At 37.9% G+C, this 18,591-nt stretch overlaps 1 protein-coding gene across 2 annotated transcripts in view; it reads right to left on the bottom strand.

The window, feature by feature from the left end:
- The window catches only part of LOC131062761 (uncharacterized), a 54,226-nt gene that overhangs the window by 13,957 nt on the left and 21,678 nt on the right, over window positions 1-18,591 (bottom strand). Inside the window, exons 5-9 of one of the 2 annotated variants that reach the window (XM_057996481.2) lie at window positions 16,206-16,949; window positions 15,762-16,040; window positions 15,439-15,600; window positions 14,378-15,304; window positions 14,063-14,278 (exon numbers count right to left, since the gene is read on the bottom strand). In XM_057996481.2, the coding sequence (XP_057852464.2) occupies window positions 14,063-14,278; window positions 14,378-15,304; window positions 15,439-15,600; window positions 15,762-16,040; window positions 16,206-16,949 (2,328 nt within the window). Of the gene's footprint in view, window positions 1-14,062; window positions 14,279-14,377; window positions 15,305-15,438; window positions 15,601-15,761; window positions 16,107-16,205; window positions 16,950-18,591 lie in introns of those variants that run through there. The other variant, XM_059211242.1, reaches the window with a different exon arrangement.

The raw sequence follows: 18,591 nt of genomic DNA, 5'->3' as shown, positions 1-18,591 counted from the left end.
AACCGCTAATCAAATTACTTTATTGACTTTCCCTTTTTCTGTAGCATTTCATTCATCTTACTCACACTCTCTCTAAAGGGATTTTCAAGAACCGAAAGTTGTTCAAGAATTGTTCTTTTAGTTCAACCTATTATTTATCATGGTTTGGACAAGCCTTGATGTACCATAAAAGAGCCCCATCTCTTAAAGCTCCCACAAAATCATAAAGTTTATCTTGGTTCTCCCTTACTACATTTCTTCTACATGAAGATTCTAAGACAAAGATGTGTTCAAATGTTTCTTTGGCATCTTTTCCAAAGATTGGTAGTTTGGTTTGATTGTGATCCATTTTAGGACTGGTTGGGGCCTTTGTGTAATGCCCCCTTTTGTGAATACCGTAGGTTTGCCCTAAAATCACATTTCCAATCTCATTGAAAATGTAATCCATAAAATAGATCTTTCCTACTAGAGTTAGGAACATAAACTTAATCATAGGATATCTCTGATTTATTGGGAAAATATAACCATAGGGAAGCTAGAATAAAGTGACTTGATAGGGTGCCCTAGAGATCCTCTACCCTAGGCCCAAGAGTGGATATACCATCCCTCTTGGCCTCACGTGGCCCTTGCCATCCATATGAGGTGGTAAACCTAGTAAGGTGTCCTATAACCGTTCCCCTTCATCATTTCATCCTTTTCACCTTCCTAGGATTGGATTCCTTATCATAGTGATCCACCATGATAGAGGGTTGGTGTACATTTACAATAGGATGTCCCAAAAATCCTTCCCTTCCAGGCCCAAGGGCAGCATTCCTTGTACTCCCTTGGCCTCATGGGACCACCGGTCACCACCATGAGGTGGCATACTTAGAAGAGGATCCCAAAGCTGTTTCCCCTCCCTATAAGCCCTTAAACCCTTATCATGGCTGATTATAACATTTAAGCAGAACATACAAAGAGTCCTACATTATGGCAAGTATTATATGTAAAAGCAATCATAAACAAATATCATGTTTCTAAACTGAAAGCATACTAATCAACAGTGAGAAGCCATAAACAAGATTCATTATGTTACATATATCACAAGATTCATTATGTTACATATATGACTTAATTTATTATCAATATCAAATCTGATCTCTTCGATGCTGCTTCGTTGGGTGTTGGAGTGGTTATTTGCTAAGTTACCGGTTCGGGTTCGGGTACCGGTTCGGGTTCGAAGAACCCGGTACGCCGGTACGGCAAAATTTTGAAAAGGGGTTTGGGTTCGTTTGGGTTCGTTAGTACAAAAACATGTAAATTATATATATATGCAACCTATAAGTATGAATTAAGATTAGCATGTCACATAGCATCATATAAACAACAAAACCAACATAAACTTGTAATCGTAGCATCATGATCATACCATAACAGCATCATATACATCAAGTCTAATATCAAAATGATAAAATATTCAAGTATCATTGTTTCAACTTTCAACAATTTAAAGTTTGATCATTAAATGGATTCAAACTAAGAACATCCAAGTTTAATTTTTCAAACTGAGGACCTGGATTTTGCCGGCAACACCCCCAACGGGGTCAAGGGGCAGCGCCCCTTGCGGGGGTCTGGGGGCAGCGCCCCCAACGGGGTCAAGGGGCAGCGCCCCTTGCGGGGGTCTGGGGGCAGCGCCCCCAGCGGGGTCAAGGGGCAGAGCCCCTTGCGGGGTCAAGGGGCAGCGCCCCTTGCAGGGTCCCGGGGCAGCGCCGCCAACACCAAATCACAACCTTCAAACCCACACGGAACTCCATGGCGTGCATCAGTTTTCTGTTTTTTTAAAACGTCTAATTTTCTGCTTATTAAGGTTATAACTTTCACTTTTTACAAGGCGGAATTGAAAAAAAAATTAAATTTGCATTGTTTTTTGACTTTACAGGCCGCCCAGCCACCCAGGTTCGACTGGGTCTGCCCGGGTTCAACTGGGTTCGACCCCGGGTTCGACTGGGTTCGACCAGGGTCGAACCCACTCTGGGTTTTTCGAACCCTGGTCGAACCCTGGTCGAACCGGACCCGGTCGAACCCGGACCCGTACCAGGGGGGCCCAGAGGCGAACCCGGTAACTTAGGTTATTTGTATCCCTCCAAGGGTGATGGGAAGCTATTTCTCTTTCCTGTGGTTGCACTGCTAGAGGGACACCTTAACTATATGTTAACCAATCTGCCTAGTAATAATGCATTTAGCCAATTGTTTTCACTAATTGTGTGTTCGCTGTCATTTAGGAGAGGAAGTGATTCATTAAAGTGTTATACTCCTCAACCATGAACATCATAATCCTCTATAGCCAATCGATCCTTTGTATTGCTGTGGTTCGAACTAAGTTGCCAGAAAATTGTGAAGTCTCATTACTGAGACGATTTTCTGGTCATTGGTGTCTACTTTGATTTATTCGTTTTCTATTTTTCTCCCTACTTGAAAACGGTTAAGGGTTATTAATAGACAGGGCATGACACTTTGATTTATTGTTGCTTTTTGAGGTTTCTCCCCCACTCATTTTTTTGTTTTTGTTCTTTGTCCATCAATCCTTATGTGCTTTATCCTTAAAACCATTGGCTTTACTACTGCACTCCTCAATTTTCTTCTAATTTACTGATTTCCTTATCCTGCCCTTATCTCTAGACAACTCTATCTCAAATAACTCTCTTTCTAATATCTCTTCACCCAATATTTTTTTCTCTTTTCACTTCCTCCTCTATTTAGAAAGATTCACTGCATTTATCCTTGGAAACCATTATTTTGTTAACCTGAACAATGAATGGGTCTTAGTCCAAGGGGTTGCCCTTTTCATGGTGTAATTTCAAATTCGGAGATAATCTTTCATTAGCTAATGACATTTTATCCAATAGTATAGGGTTCTACCATCCTTCTTCAATTGTCTCAATTGTGTCAATGTCTAGCTTGTTAAACATGTATTTCAATTCTTCTTTTTCCACATCCTTCTTTTCTTCTCTTAATAGTTAATACCCAATCTCTCAGCATTAATTATGCCCTTAATATTTGACAATTTAGGTTCAAAATAAAGTTGATAGGTCAAAATTTCAAACAGTGGAGCACCTCTACTTACACACCCTGACAGAACGCTACACTCCAAAGATCCTCCTAATGACTCCTTGAATCCATTTGCTATATCAAGATGGTTGTTTAGTTGCTCAAAAGTAAATTTGAGCAACTTAATTATCACCAATCCCTCTATTTGTGGAAACTCATTATTCTCCATATCCACAAAATTCCAAGGTTAATCCCCAGCCCAAAATCCTCATCCCAGTACCGAGGACATTTTGGGGCCCCTACCTTCCAAAACACCCTAAAGGCCATTAGTTCACACATTTTAACTGATTTGGTCATTTGTGTGAAAATTATAAACTTGAAGCAGCAAGAGGGTTTGAAGGAAGCCATTGAAAGAGGCGGTGCAGCAGGGAATAGAAGGCAATCAATCTAGGGCAGCTAAATTCCTTCAAGCTTGAAAGAGGTAATTTTCATTCTTCCATTTTTCTTTTTTTCCAAGTTCTTTCAAAATTTGAATCATGAAATAACATAAATGTCAGATTTTTTTATTTTTTGCATTTCTTCAGTTTAAATTTTATTCAATCTCAGAAAAAAAAGAGCAGCAATTAGTGTGATAGAAGGTTGATAATGATCATGAAGTGAAAATGGTTAGTGGAAATACAAATGGAAATGTTGAGAAAGTAGTGGACAGAAACCTAATAAATTTAAGTGCCCTTCAAAAATCACTGAACAATATGCAAAGGGCCCTTTCAAAAAAAAAACCTCTTCTCCAATATGTGACACCGAGGGGTGAAAGGAAAAATAATTCGGTAGGCAGTAGGGTGTGAGATTGTCATGTCTTCTTGACAGATTTTAGGGGCAATTACACACGGTAAAATCTCATTTTTGGGGTATTGCATGCCATGGAATCAAAGACTGTCCAGCACTAAAAGGAAAGGAGAAGATAGAATGTCATAGATTTCACAAGGTTGGGCAATACCGGCACCATCTTTTGCATGTTCACAATCATCTTTGTCTATGACATCCACTGTTGGTAATAGTCAAGTTGACACAAGAGAAAAGAGGAAGATGAGTGGTAGTGAGAAAGCAGTGTTAGTAGAAGCTTTGTTAATAAACAAAGACGTGAAGCTACTGAGTTATCCATTGCTAGATTATTTTTTGCTCATCCCATCCCATTTCATGTGGCACATTCCTCTTACTTCAAACAAATGGTCAAAGATGTAGCCACTATCAGTCCCTCATTCACACACCCTAGAGATCATAAGCTACGAACTACTCTCCTAGACAAAGAGTATACCGAGGTTAATGTGCTAATTGAGGATATGAGGCGAACATGGATGAGGTTTGGTTGCTCTATTGTGATGGATGGGTGGATTGATGTTAGACATTGGCCACTCATCAAAATCGTTGTCGCATGCGCTACTGGTTCTTATTTTCTCAAAGTCGCAGATTGTTTAGGGAAGTGTAAGGATGCAAAGTTCCAGTTTAGCATTTTGAGAGATGCCATAGAGGTGGTTGGGCTGCTAATGTCGAACTACTGATCATTGATTCAGCACGTATGTCCAAATCAGTTGGTCTGATGGTGATGTGTGCTTACAGGCACATTTTTTGGACCCCATGTTATGTTCATTCATTGAACAATGCATTGACAAACATAGGGAAAATAGATCGAGTGAAGCAAGTGGTGGCAAAAGCTACAGACATTCAAATGTTCATTCGCAACCACCACAACTCACTTGCTCTCTTTAGGTCATTTTCAAAGGAGTTCCTCAAACTTGTTGAGACGAGGTATGCCACTTCATTTTTTTCCAAACTTTCAATATATATTAGTTTTCAAATTACATTTAACCTTATATTGCTTTTAAATTTTAATGAATATAAGTACGCCACTTACTTTATCTTGTCAAACAGGATGCTTGAAATGCATGAACCTCTACAATTGATGGTGGTGAATCCTAAGTGGACTAACTGGACTAATTCAAGCTCTACTGAAGGAAAATCCGTCAAAAAAAATCCTTGATGACAATTGGTGGTCCACTATGAGGTAAGACTGCTGATTTTATTATTAAATTGCTGATTTTATTAAAAATTAAATATTAAATTTCTGATTTAAATATTTTGAGCTTTTTGTTCACATTTTGATTTTGCATATATGTTTGCTCTATCATCTTACCTATTGTAGATGTCATTATATATGCTGATACAGACTCTCCTAGTCTTAGAGAGATATATGAGACATTTGACAGTATGCTTGGAAAGATAAAGCAAACAAAGGATCAACTTTGGGGTTACATGAGCAACATATTAGGCCCTTTGTGTTGCGGAGGTGGAACATAATGAATACCCTGTTTCATATGGCAGCCTATACTCTCAATCCCAAATGGTATGCACCAAGGGATGGAAGAGTGTCTCCATGTGAGGATGAAGAGGTTTCAGATAAGTTCACACGAGCCATTTATAAAATGTATCCAAATGTGGAAGCTTCCATATTTCGCACACAATTCCTTGATTATACAAATCTTTGTGATCCTACATTTAGTAAACAACAAGCAAGGTTGGATAAAGTTATACTAGCCCAAATAGACCGTATCGGATGGTGGACATGGCATGGGAGGGATACACCACAATTGAAGTTGCTTGCAACTTGCCTCCTTTCATAGGTTCCTAGTTCCTATAAGAAAGGTCCAAAGAGGAATTGGTCCACATATGGCTTTATCCACTCCATCGAGAGGAATAGACTTACCTCTAGACAGATGGAAAAGCTAGTGGTCATGCATAGTGCTCTTCAAATTAAGGATCGTCAAACTCCACCAAAGTATCGGCAAACTCCAACTTTATGGTGGGATGTTGATCTTGAAGACGTGGCCCTGAGGAGACACCAGAGAGATTAGTTGGGGTTCCCTTGGATAAGGTGGACGTGGACCATGACAGTGGCAAAGACTTAGAAGATGACTCTAATTTTGATGCAGTGTTAAAAGATGCAAATTATGGGCAGGAATGTACTTTGTTCTTTTGAATTTTCATATTGTAATTGACAATGAAACTATATGGCAGCAGTGTAGCCTTTGAGCATTTTGTATGTTATTTTTTAACATCAAATGCATATTGAGAATGAAACCTGAATTATGAATGCATATTGAGTATTGACAATGAATTTTGAACACAAATGTTGTATATTAAAACTTAAGATTCTAAAATGTTTTCATATGCATGCTATATCCATGTCATCATATGAATATAATATATATATGCATGCTATATCCATGTTTTCATATGAACATTTAAAATTTCCCTATATATTTTGAATTTTCCCAATATTTTATATAGTCGTCCGCCAACCTTCTCCAAAATCGCCATCCCAATGTCCCCATCCCGCAAAGTTAGGGTAACATAGCAAAATTCTCATTCTCAATAGCAACCCTCCTGGCACACTCAACTATGATCAATTCTCCTAGTGGTGGTGGGTTCTTACAACTCCCATTATCCTCAATATTATAAGCAACACCCCTCCCAGCTTAGCACTCTAAATCAGTTTCCCTCCCCTTTTTAATTCTCTTGTGACATCTTTCTTCTCTTTCCTAAACTTATTTTGATCTCTTTTCCTCAATGATCATTTCTATGGCCATCCTAATCTCTTCCACAATCTCTCTATATTTCTTATTATCTCCTTTTGTCATTAATGTTTTTGAATTGGACTTTCATTACTCCTTTTTGTTCATCCCTAATAGCTCGATCAAGATCTACCTCTGACAATCAAATCTCTTCAAGATCCCCTACTTTTCCATTTATCATCCCCTAGTTGCCTAAACCCTCTCACAGTATAGAAACAATGTATTCTACCACAAAACATTAACTTGTTTGTTTTCTATCTAATATATTTTGGTGTTAAATCACTTCTTACTGCAAAAATATTCTTTTGTGTTCTAACCTCCGTTTACCTATTGCCAAGGTCTTGGCAATATAAGCAAAATGTTAATGGAAGAGAAGGTACAAATTGAAGATCTAAGCTTATGCTCTTCAATGTTGTATTTATATCCCAATGTAAAGGGGATAAGGAAAGTATTAGAACTTGCATAGTGAATTACAAATAAATGCAAAGACAATCAAATCGCAATACACACATAAACTCATCACATTCTGTAAATTTTAAACCTTAGGTATGTTAATCAGATTTATATAATTGATTATGCCCTAGGTTGTAATCAGATTTGCAGTATTTTATTAGGCCAACATAAATTAAATATGCCCTAGATTGTAATCAGATTTGCAGTATTTAATAAGCCAACATAAATCAGAAATAAAACAGTAGACAAACAAGCATACCTTGGGAAAACCTCCAAGGAGGAAAAACCCAGCATGAAAGACCCACAGGTCAGATTATATATTCTCCTCTTAAATGCACAATTACAATACTTAGCTTTTCTGTCAGATCTGATCTATTTGTGTAGCAGATCTGCTCTTTCTATGTCCTTCAAGTTGTACAACACCACCTATGTCATCTTGCACAAATTCGCATAAGTTTGGATGAATTCGCCTTCTTCCTTATTAATTCGCACTTGATGAGCAGAGCTGTTTTCTCATTTGCATATAAGAAAAATGAATGAATGTGTATTGACTTGTAAATTGTCACTTATTTATACACATCTTTTACTCCTTGAAATGCAAGTCGGCCTCCTTGGGTTTTTGGCGCCAATAATTAGATGGCGTGTATTAAGCATAGCGTGGTATTGGGTTGTGCATAAGATAGGGTCACGTTACCCTAGGATAGGACCCGGTCCTAAAGGGGGTTCGGATGTTGCCTTAAGGCAATCCGAACCCATATAACCCTAGTTACAAACAACACTCCCTCTTAACTAGGGAGGAGGAGAATACATAATCTGAACCTTTAAGTTCCATCTAGCACACAAGCATAGAATGGATCTAGCACACAAGCATAGAATTACATCTTCCACCTAGCACACAAGCATAGGATGGTTCTAGCACACAAGCATAGAAAGTGTAATACACCAGTGCGTCTTTACATTATTACAATTATCCATCTAGCACACAAGCATAGATTGGATGTAATTCATTCTTGCACACAAGCAAGGAATGATTCAAAGTGCTACAAATAGTCACTGAGATTGAAGCTCCCTCTCAATCAGGGTTTCGTTTTCCATGACACCAAGTCTATCTCTGAAGTACTCGAACTTCACTCTGGATAAAGGTTTGGTGAGGATGTCAGCAATCTGTTCATCTGTGCTAATGTACTTTAGATGAATGGCGCCTCTCTACACCATATCCCGAATGTAATGATAGTGTGTTTCCACATGTTTGGACCGATCATGAAATACAGGATTTACTGACATCTTTATACAGCTTTGATTATCACAATGAATGGTGATAGGATCATTGGCTCGACCAAATAATCCAACGAGGAGCTTACGAAGCCACACTGCTTCTCTGGATGCAACAGATGCGGCAATGTACTTAGCTTCTACAGTGCTTAATGCTACCGAAGATTGCTTTCTGCATGCCCAAGAGATCACTGCGGAGCCCAAGTTGAAGCAGATGCCTGAAGTACTTTTCCTGTCCTTGACACTTCCTACCCAATCTGAATCTGAGTAGCCTTTCAAGAGGATTGGGGTATTAAGTGAATACTTCAGCCCATAACCAATCGTGCCACGCAGGTATCTTAGAATGTGCTTGGCAGCAACCAGGTGAACATGTTTAGGTGAGCTCATGAACTGACTGAGAGCATTCACAGCATAACAAATATCTGGCCTAGTATTGACTAGGTACATCAAGGAGCCAATCAACTGCCTGTACTCAGAGGGATCTGCAAAATCAGAGTTAGCTGCAAAAACACTTAACTTCTTTAAGTTAGATTCCATAGGAGTACGCATAGGTTTACAATCTATCATTCTAAATCTTTTCAAAATATCAATAGTGTATTTTCCCTGACTTAGAAAATTTCATTAGCTCTTTGCCATACCTCTAACCCTAGGAAGTAATGCATTAGACCTAAATCCTTCATTTCAAATTCTGAGGCTAATTCCTTTTTACATCTCATGATTAATTTATTTTCACCAGTGAGAAATAAATCATCTACATACAAAACTAAAATAAGCATCTCATCAATATAAACTTTCAAGTAAATGTTAGCATCAGCATCATTCTTGGAAAATCCTAAACTTAGTAAGTACTTATCAACTCTTTCATACCAAGCGCGAGGAGCATGTTTGAGCCCATATAAGGCTTTCTTCAACCTGCAAACATGAGAATCTTTTTTATGGATTGCATAACCTTCTGGTTGCTCAATATAGACTTCCTCCTCAATGACACCATTAAGGAAGGTTGTCTTAACGTCCATTTGATGCAGCACCCAACCTTTGGCTGTAGCAATAGCTATTATAGACCTAATAGAAGTATATCTAGCAACAGGGGCAAAGGTTTCTTCATAATCTATTCCTTCTTTTTGAGAAAAACCACGTGCTACAAACCTAGCTTTATATTTTTCAATACTACCATCAGCATTATGTTTAATTTTAAACAACCATTTAGAGGAAACGACAGACTTACCTTTGGGTCTGGGTACAATGTCTCAGACATCATTCTTGATGATAGACCCATACTCTTCATCCATGGCTAATTTCCAAGCATGATGGGACATAGCTTCTCCGATATTGTGAGGTTCAGACTCAATTATATTGCACATCACAGAAATGTAGTTGGCGTGATTTTGGAAACTCTTGCTATTTTTGAAGGTTCCTCTGGGAGCAGCAAACCCTTCAGCATCTTGAATCATATTTCTAACCCAAAGTGGTCTCTTCTTGCAGATCACAATATCCTGAGGTATATCGGTAGATTGCATGGGTTCTGATGGGTCACTCTGAACTTCCTGATTTGGAAGGTCAGTAGACTCCTCCTGTAACTCAGGGTTAGCATCAACTATTGAATCTTGTTTTTCCATCACCATATCATTATTGTTGGTTAATGAACCTTTAGATCTTTTGAAAGCAATATCTTTTTCAAAAGTTACATCTCTACTTACCTCAACATACCTTTGACCTGAAATGTAGATCCTGAAGGCTTTGGAAGATTCGTTGTATCCTACTAGGATGCCTTTCTTTCCAGATGGATCCAGCTTGGTTCGTTTTTCTTTACGCACATGAACATACACAGGGCTTTCGAATATCCTTAGGTGACTGATGTCAGGTTTGATTCCTGAAAAGGCTTCTTCAGGTGTCACATCCTTTAGGACGCGATAAGGACATCTATTCTGAATATAAACTGCGGTTTTGGATGCTTCTGCCCATAGTAAAGGTTGCAAGTCCTGATCATGTATCATGGCTCTTGCAGCTTCAACAATGGTCCTGTTCTTTCTTTCAGCAACTCCATTTTGCTGAGGGTTGTAGGGAACACAGAACTCCCTCTTAATTCCTGCTTTAACACAAAAGTCATAGAAGCTACCTGAGGTGTATTCACCTCCATTGTCAGACCTCAAACATTTAATTCGATTTCCTGTAGTATTTTCAACTAAGGCTTTGAATTCTTTAAATCTGTTTAGGACTTCTTCAGACTCTTTAGTTTTAAGAAAATAGATCCATGTTTTTCTAGAGAAATCATCTATGAAGATAACATAATATAGGAAACCGCTAGAAGATGCTACAAACATAGGACCACATAAATCTGAATGAATAAGCTCTAACCTTTCTTTAGCCCTACTATCGCTTTTATGAAAGGGATTCTTTACATTCTTACCCATTGCACAACCTTTACAAGCATCATCATGAGATAAACTGAGTTTAGGCATACCTTTGACCATTTTACCGAGAGTGGGAAGAGCTTGAAAGTGAAGATGACCCAATCTTCTATGCCATAGCTCGCATGATTCAGGGGTCTCATGAATGAGAGCTTGAATTGGATTAGCTACAAGCTTATATAAACTATCACATCTATTTCCAATAGTACGAGCAGATTTGAAATTAGATTTCTTAGGCCAAGCGAGTACTTTCCCTTCAGAAAATGCTATTTGCAAACCCTTATCTTCTAAAGCCGAAATGGAAATAAGATTTCTTTTAATACCAGGTACAAAGAGAATATCACAGAGTTGTAAGGAAATACCAGAATCTAGTTTTAAAGAGGTAGTGCCAGAACCTTTTACCGGGTATCGAGCATCATCACCGATTACTACATGAAGATTGGTGTCTTTTTCAATCAGATCTAAGAGATGCTCACGAAATCCTGAGATGTGTCTGGAGGCACCACTGTCAAGTATCCACGTATTGTTGTCCGTAGGAACATTGCTGGAAAGAGCAGAGATAAGAAGGTATTCTTCACTTTGTTCGGCAACTTCATTTAAGTTGGCTTCCCTTTCCTTTGGGTCATTCTGACAATCTCTGGCATAGTGACCGTACTTGTAACATCTGAAGCAACGAATGTGAGAGGAATCTCTTGACTTTTTCCTTGGATCATAGGAGGAGGATCTAAAATCTTTGCTTCTCTTCTCTTTCTTCCAATGACCACCTTTCCTAGATTTAGTTAAGAGACCATGATTATCTTTGAGAGAGTTCTTGAGTTTTCCTCTTACCTCAATTCGAGATTCCTCTTCGATGCAATCAGATTGAAGACGCTCAAAGTTGGGACAATCGGCTCTTCCACCAATGCTACGAATGAATGGTTCCCATTCATCAGGTAGACCATTTAATGCAATCATAATAAGATCTTTATCTGAGATTTGGCAATCAAGAGTGCTTAGCTTGTCCTTTAGTTCATTGATCTTCATGAAGTAGGCTATGATTGAGTCTTCTTCTTTCATTTTCATGTGTAGAAGTTGATGTCTTAGGGCATGTGTAGAAGTTGATGTCTTAGGGCAAGGGCCCTGCTGAGATTGTTGACTTCATACATCCCTTCCAAGTGTTTGATCATTTCTCTGGCAGATACAAACTTTGATATGACAGTGACAAGATGATTCTTGACGGACTCAATTATGATCCTTCTAGCCTTGAGGGAATCTTTCTTGAACAGTTCTAGGTCATTCTCTTCAAGGATCAATAGAATACGAACTTTCCAAGCAACAAAATCAATGGCTCCCTCAAGTCTATCTTCAGCCTTCAAACCTGACATCTTTAATCTGAAAACAAACAACAGCTATATGCAACAATTGATTTGCTAAAATCAGAAGTTAATGACACCTTAGCTCTGATACCATGTAAATTTTAAACCTTGGGTATGCTAATCAAATTTATATAATTGATTATGCCCGAGGTTGTAATCAGATTTGCAGTATTTTATTAGGCCAACATAAATTAAATATGCCCTAAATTGTAATCAGATTTGCAGTATTTAATAAGCCAACATAAATCAGAAATAAAACAGTAGACAAACAAGCATACCCTAGGAAAACCTCCAAGGAGAAAAAACCCAGCATGAAAGACCCACAGGTCAGATTATATATTCTCCTCTTAAATGCACAATTACAATACTTAGCTTTTCTGTTAGATCTGATCTATTTGTGTAGCAGATCTGCTCTTTCTGTGTCCTTCAAGTTGTACAACACCACCTATGTCATCTTGCACAAATTCGCATAAGTCTGGATGAATTCGCCTTCTTCCTTATTAATTCGCACTTGATGAGCAGAGCTGTTTTCTCATTTGCATATAAGAAAAATGAATGAATGTGTATTGACTTGTAAATTGTCGCTTATTTATACACATCTTTTACTCCTTGAAATGCAAGTCGGCCTCCTTGGGTTTTTGGCGCCAATAATTAGATGGCGTGTATTAAGCATAGAGTGGTATTGGGTTGTGCATAAGATAGGGCCACGTTACCCTAGGATAGGACCCGGTCCTAAAGGGAGTTCGGATGTTGCCTTAAGGCAATCCAAACCCATATAACCCTAGTTACAAACAACAATTCACATATCATAGAATATAAACAATCATATATTTAGCAGAACTCCTTGCAGTACATAGCCATCAAAATCCATTACTTATACATGTATCTCTCATCTATTTCATCTCCTCATATCTAATAGTGTTCTTCTTCATATGTGTCGCATTCTTCATGGAGGAATGTATCCCTCTTCCTGCTTATGTCTCCTAAGCTTTGCAGTAAATCAACAATAGGTGACATATTTGAGTTGCGGTGACTTCATCCTTGGTAATCCTACTCAAAGTGTATTCCTTTATACTACCAGCCTTTGGCAACCTTCTGAATTTTCATCATTGGCCTCCATTAGGCCAACCTTTTGGGTTTTCAACTTAATGGGAGTTTTGATCCTACCAACATACAGTATTTCACTATTTTGTTTCTACTCTTATAATATAGTTCAAATAAGCATTATAACAAGTTCTATTAAGAAATAACAGCAAATAAATATATAGAAGACAGTACACTTGGGGGAAGGAAAAGAAATTGTATACACAAACAAATATCGTATGTAAATAGTATTTATCATCAATCACTAGGAAACTTGGGGACCAACATGGAGTCACCAAATGTTCAAAAACAGGATCAAGGGACAATGGGAAATGCCAAAAAACAAAACAAATCATATATTCTTCAGAAATTAATAAATAAAACATATTACTAGATTTCTAATTTAAATTACCAATACATGATTAATACCAAAAAAAATATTTACACAACACGAAAGGCCTAAGAATGTTGTTGGAAGACATCATGAAATTGTTGTGAGCATTGGATGGAATCTCATGATGCCTGGAAGTATCGCCTCTCAGAATTGCATCCCCATTTACAAGACACATACAAAGGGTAGAATACATGTTTCCCATTTGCTGTGTTTAAAATATTATTATATTTTGGTTAACTATTGTTAGTAAACTGATGTGTGGTATTACTCCAGAACTTAATTATCATATTTATTAAACTGATGTGTGGTAATTTCATGTGGGCAGTTAGCTTAGACAGATTTTTGTTTCAGAATCTTTTAGACATAATTAGAACATTATTGTCAACCTAGTGACTAAGATAATGCCTAAGAAAGTAGATATAATAGAAAAAACTGAAATTCTCTACATCTTCTCATAAATACCTTCAATTCATCACGTTTACGACATTTTAGCTGAGCAAGCTGTGTTTCTGCATCATACAGATGATCCAGAAGAACTTTCTTTTCACCAGCAAGCTTGGCAATTTCTTCATCACGTTCAGAACGAATCCACTCAATTTGATTTTCTGCTTCCTGTATTTGTTCAGAGAGATCCTTTTTCTCCCGTGCAAAACGATCCAATTCAGCCTTCATTTCAGACTGTAATGTGACATAATCCAGAAGTAAGTGATATAGTAATTTACATCGCAAGACTGAGACTCCCTATATAAAAAAAAAATTGCACAATAGCTTGCATACCTTTAGACGTGATGTTGTAGCTTCAAATTCACCTAATCTTTGTGATAACAAGGCTTTTTCTCTAGTAAGAATAGCTATTTCATTTTGCCTTGCTTCACGAACTCGAATTATTTCCTCTTCACTTGCACACAACTGCTGCCAAAGTGCAGTACGATCAACATTGGCAATTTCAGCCACCTCACGCATCATACTTAAAACTGGTCTTGCTGTCCCTTCCTCTTCTCGCACAAGAAATGTCAAAATGTCCATCCCTAGATCTATTTCATGACAGCTATTTGTGCTACTGGTTGCACGCTCAACAAGCCCCCTCAACATTCGCTCACGATAACCTTCATCTCCATACACTTTGAACATTACAGCATACAGTGTACTTACAAATTCTCTAACTCTAGAGTCCCTAGAGACAGACAAAGCTTCCGCAAGACCAAGCACTGCAGCAAAATCATCTTCCTCTTTTGATAATGATTGGCTGGCCGTACCCGATACAAATGACTCTTGATTTTGAATAGAACCAGTACAACAACTAGAACCCATTGTCAGTCTCTGAGCACGCCGTCTTTCTAGAACCATAACCACTGATTGTTCCCCAAAGGCCCGCCGAGCAATAGCTCTCTCGAAGACATGCTGCGCTTCTATCATAAGATGATGTTCCCGATGTTCAGATAGCATTTCTACAAGGATATCCACATCAGCTACTCTCCCACATGCTGCTGCAACCTGCTCTGCAGCAAGACCACATTCCCTATAAACAAACATTGCACTTGATGCAGTAAAATCATTCTCACTAATTTCACAATCTGAATCAATATCTCTCAATATAGCTTCAGCAACATCTGCCCAACTGACAACTGTATTTCTTAGAACATCTAAAACACATGGAGATACTGCCGCTCCTAAACTCTTTAATCTGCTACGAACAGCCCTCACCTGTATTGGAAAAAAAAAAACAGAATACTATGAAAAAAAATGTAATCATCCATTTTGATAACTATATAAATTATTGGAGGCACTGCTAATAAAATACATAATCTTCAGACATAAATAGCTCTACACAAACGCACTGCTTGAGGTAGTTGCTGGCATTGAGATGCAGCTTTGAAAATGAAACTTATCACAACTGCCAAAGGCTCGTCATTTGTAAGCATCAAAAATTCCATAGCTTGAAATAGAATGTGTTTCCAGACATCACTCCCAACTTCCAGTTGACCTAATGCCCCCAAAACCTGCAAAAGCACTAAAATTTTACCTTGCATTCTCTACAATGAGGTCAACAGCCACAGGACTAATTATACATAGTCCAATATTATTAAAAACAATATAAGAATGTAAACATTAAAAGTAGATTGCAAACATTGCCAATATTGAAGGTTTGAATAACTCATACAGATAGACGTAATTCAAGTTCTGTATCTGGTTTCTGAAGGCGATCTAATAATGCATATGCAGCCAAAGAGTGTTCAGAATAATCCACCAGCTTCGGCACCAGTGCAATAAGATCCAAATGCAAATGTATTGGAGCTCTTTCCAAGATCAAAGCAATCTTCTGTGCTGCCTGGGGCCTCCGTCTAGGTTCTGGACAACCTTGAGGAACTGCTCCATCTAGTGCCCTGAGAGAATTGATGATCAATCCCAACAGCTCGTCCGACTGCTCTGGCCATTTCGTCTGATAAAACATCCAATAACAAAACTTAATGAACTTCCAGAATCCATACCATCAATGTACGGCAACCTACAAGCATATAAAAAATGTAGCTGAAATTTCAGACTAAATAAATTAAAACACATCAATACAACTTTTGCCACTTCAATGGTAAAGCAAGCATACCACCTTTTGCATTTGGTTAGAATTATTCAATCCTGAGGGTTCATGTGCGGTTGAGTCTGGAGGTGAGGAAGCAGGCAAGACTGCAGTCTTTCCCACCAGCTCTGGTGTTGACAAGTCACTGCTTTGTACTGCCCGAGTTCCTACAGCTCCATCAATTCCAACATCAAGGCGCAGATCAACAGGATTATTTACAGTCTCAACTGTTCCATTTGTAGTTCTATTAGTTGTAGCTTCATTGCAATCCAAAATAGTTTTCGACCTTGCTTCTGGAGCATCATTGCATTTCTTTCCTTCAGATGGCTGACAACACTCAACCATTATATCTAAGAGTAGATCCACAATGGCCTGCTGCAATACCTTAACACCCATTAGAAGATTCATAAGACTAGGTGATGTTGCCACACCTTTATTTTCACCTTTCTTCCCACAGTTAGAAGTAGATAACTTAGTTGGAAGAAGAAGTCGCTTCACTTTAGCTGGATCATCCAAATAAACACGCAAACCAGTCAAGAAAGCTGCTATTGCCCCCGCATCCATTAACAACTTTTCTCTTAAAGTAACTTGTAACTGAGATGGATCAATTAATAGTGGGGGATTATCGCCGTATGTTAGGTGAAAACCTGCCCTTGCAAGAAGATTCCTAAAAATATCCTCTTCATCACCACTTATTCCCTCACTATCATCAGAATCAATAATTTCATCCGGGTCAGTAGACAACGCATCCTGATCATCATCTGAAGCTAAGACCTACATGTCAAATTTGGAAGCATGTTAAACTATATGTTTTTTAAGAAAATGGAAATGACTACAACTTGGAAAGCAACCTAATGATAATTTGCCCATATAATGACAAAAACAACATTGTCATGAAATGTATAACGGAACTGCCAATAATATGAGGTGGTGTGATTATCTGTTTCTAACAACAAATTGTCTAGCATTTTTATATCAACAATTTCACCATACCTAAAAAAGCAACACTAATGGAAAACTTAACAATCAATGTTCTAAACACGTAACCTAGAATATAATATATATAATTTGATAAACTACATGAGAGGGATATCCAAATGTAAGAAACTTGTCTAAATCATGTTGGCTAGGCAGTTTATGCTTGTTTCTCAAATACTGTGAACAATTTTCAATAGTGAATAAAACTTTCATATCTTGAAAATATTAACTGTCATCTTGGTGAACTGCAGAGTAAGAAATCTTTGATAGAAGCAAATTACAGTACCATACTTATTAGTATTACTATCGGATTAGAAGAAAAAAAATTAAGCAACAATTGTCTCTTAAACTTCCCACCAAATTTTGGACCAAGTACATGTGTGTCTCAATTCAATAATTATGGAACAACAGTCCTTATTTCGTCTGTTGTGTCTCTCTTTATTCAAATCAGGAGGGAATGTTGCTTTTAAACCTGCATAATCCCTTTCTTATCGTCCTATACAGAAGGTTATGGAGGTTTGAAAAGGACTGATGTACAACACCCCATGTCATAAAACAAGGAGAACAAAGATTCCTTCTAAGCTTGATTAATTATGATTCCAAAGATGATTGGCGTAGTCTATCCCAGGAATCAAATGAATGCCAACCATGTGCTAACAGCCCAAAACAAACTTTCCCACTGTTGTCCCCACCCTTTCGGTGGCTATTTGCATGAAATTTGAAAATTCTATCTTTTAGCAGGATAGTTTACCTAATAAGTTGGTAAATTGCCTGAAACTTTAAAATCAGGTGAGATTCAAGAAAAGATATAGGGTATGAGAACTCAAAACGAATCCCATGACATACTTCGACATTTTTCCAAGCTCAAGCAGACTCCAACAAGAAAAGGACTTGTTTTTTTATAAAAGTGGTGTTTTTTAACAAAGCATACAAGCAAGGTTAATGTTTAACACACTCAGGCTTCTTGAATCAGATTTTGATTCTCCTACAACAATGTTCGAAGGGATAAATGCTTCCAAACAACACACAAACAACATTTTCTAACCTTTCTTTAATTGTTATGGCAGAAAATGAAATAACTCCATTTTGTCAAACAATTTCGGTGATTTTCTCAACCTGATTTCTCACTACAGCCTGGGGCATGCATTTCAGAACTTTATTTACTCTAAATGAGAGATGAAAACACATTCAATCTGTTGTTGGTTCCTTGTGAGAGCTTTCCAATCATCCCAACCTTCAAGTGGCCTGGACTTCCCTTTTTTCTTCCTCATTTCTGGGTCTATCTTTGCAAATTCCTCTGCTGCTCCATTAAACTAAGTTTTTTCCTCATTTCTAGAGGTAAACTCCCTCTATTTTTCTTCCCCAGGGACATTTTCACACAGCAAACATGAAAAACGTTTTTGACCCCAAATAGTGACATTTTTGGATGCTTTTCTTG

Source organism: Cryptomeria japonica, chromosome 9, assembly GCF_030272615.1.
Source record: "Cryptomeria japonica chromosome 9, Sugi_1.0, whole genome shotgun sequence".
Taxonomy (NCBI): Eukaryota; Viridiplantae; Streptophyta; class Pinopsida; order Cupressales; family Cupressaceae; genus Cryptomeria; species Cryptomeria japonica.
Note: the sequence above shows the minus strand (reverse complement) of the source record. Positions and strands in the feature narration are given on the sequence as shown.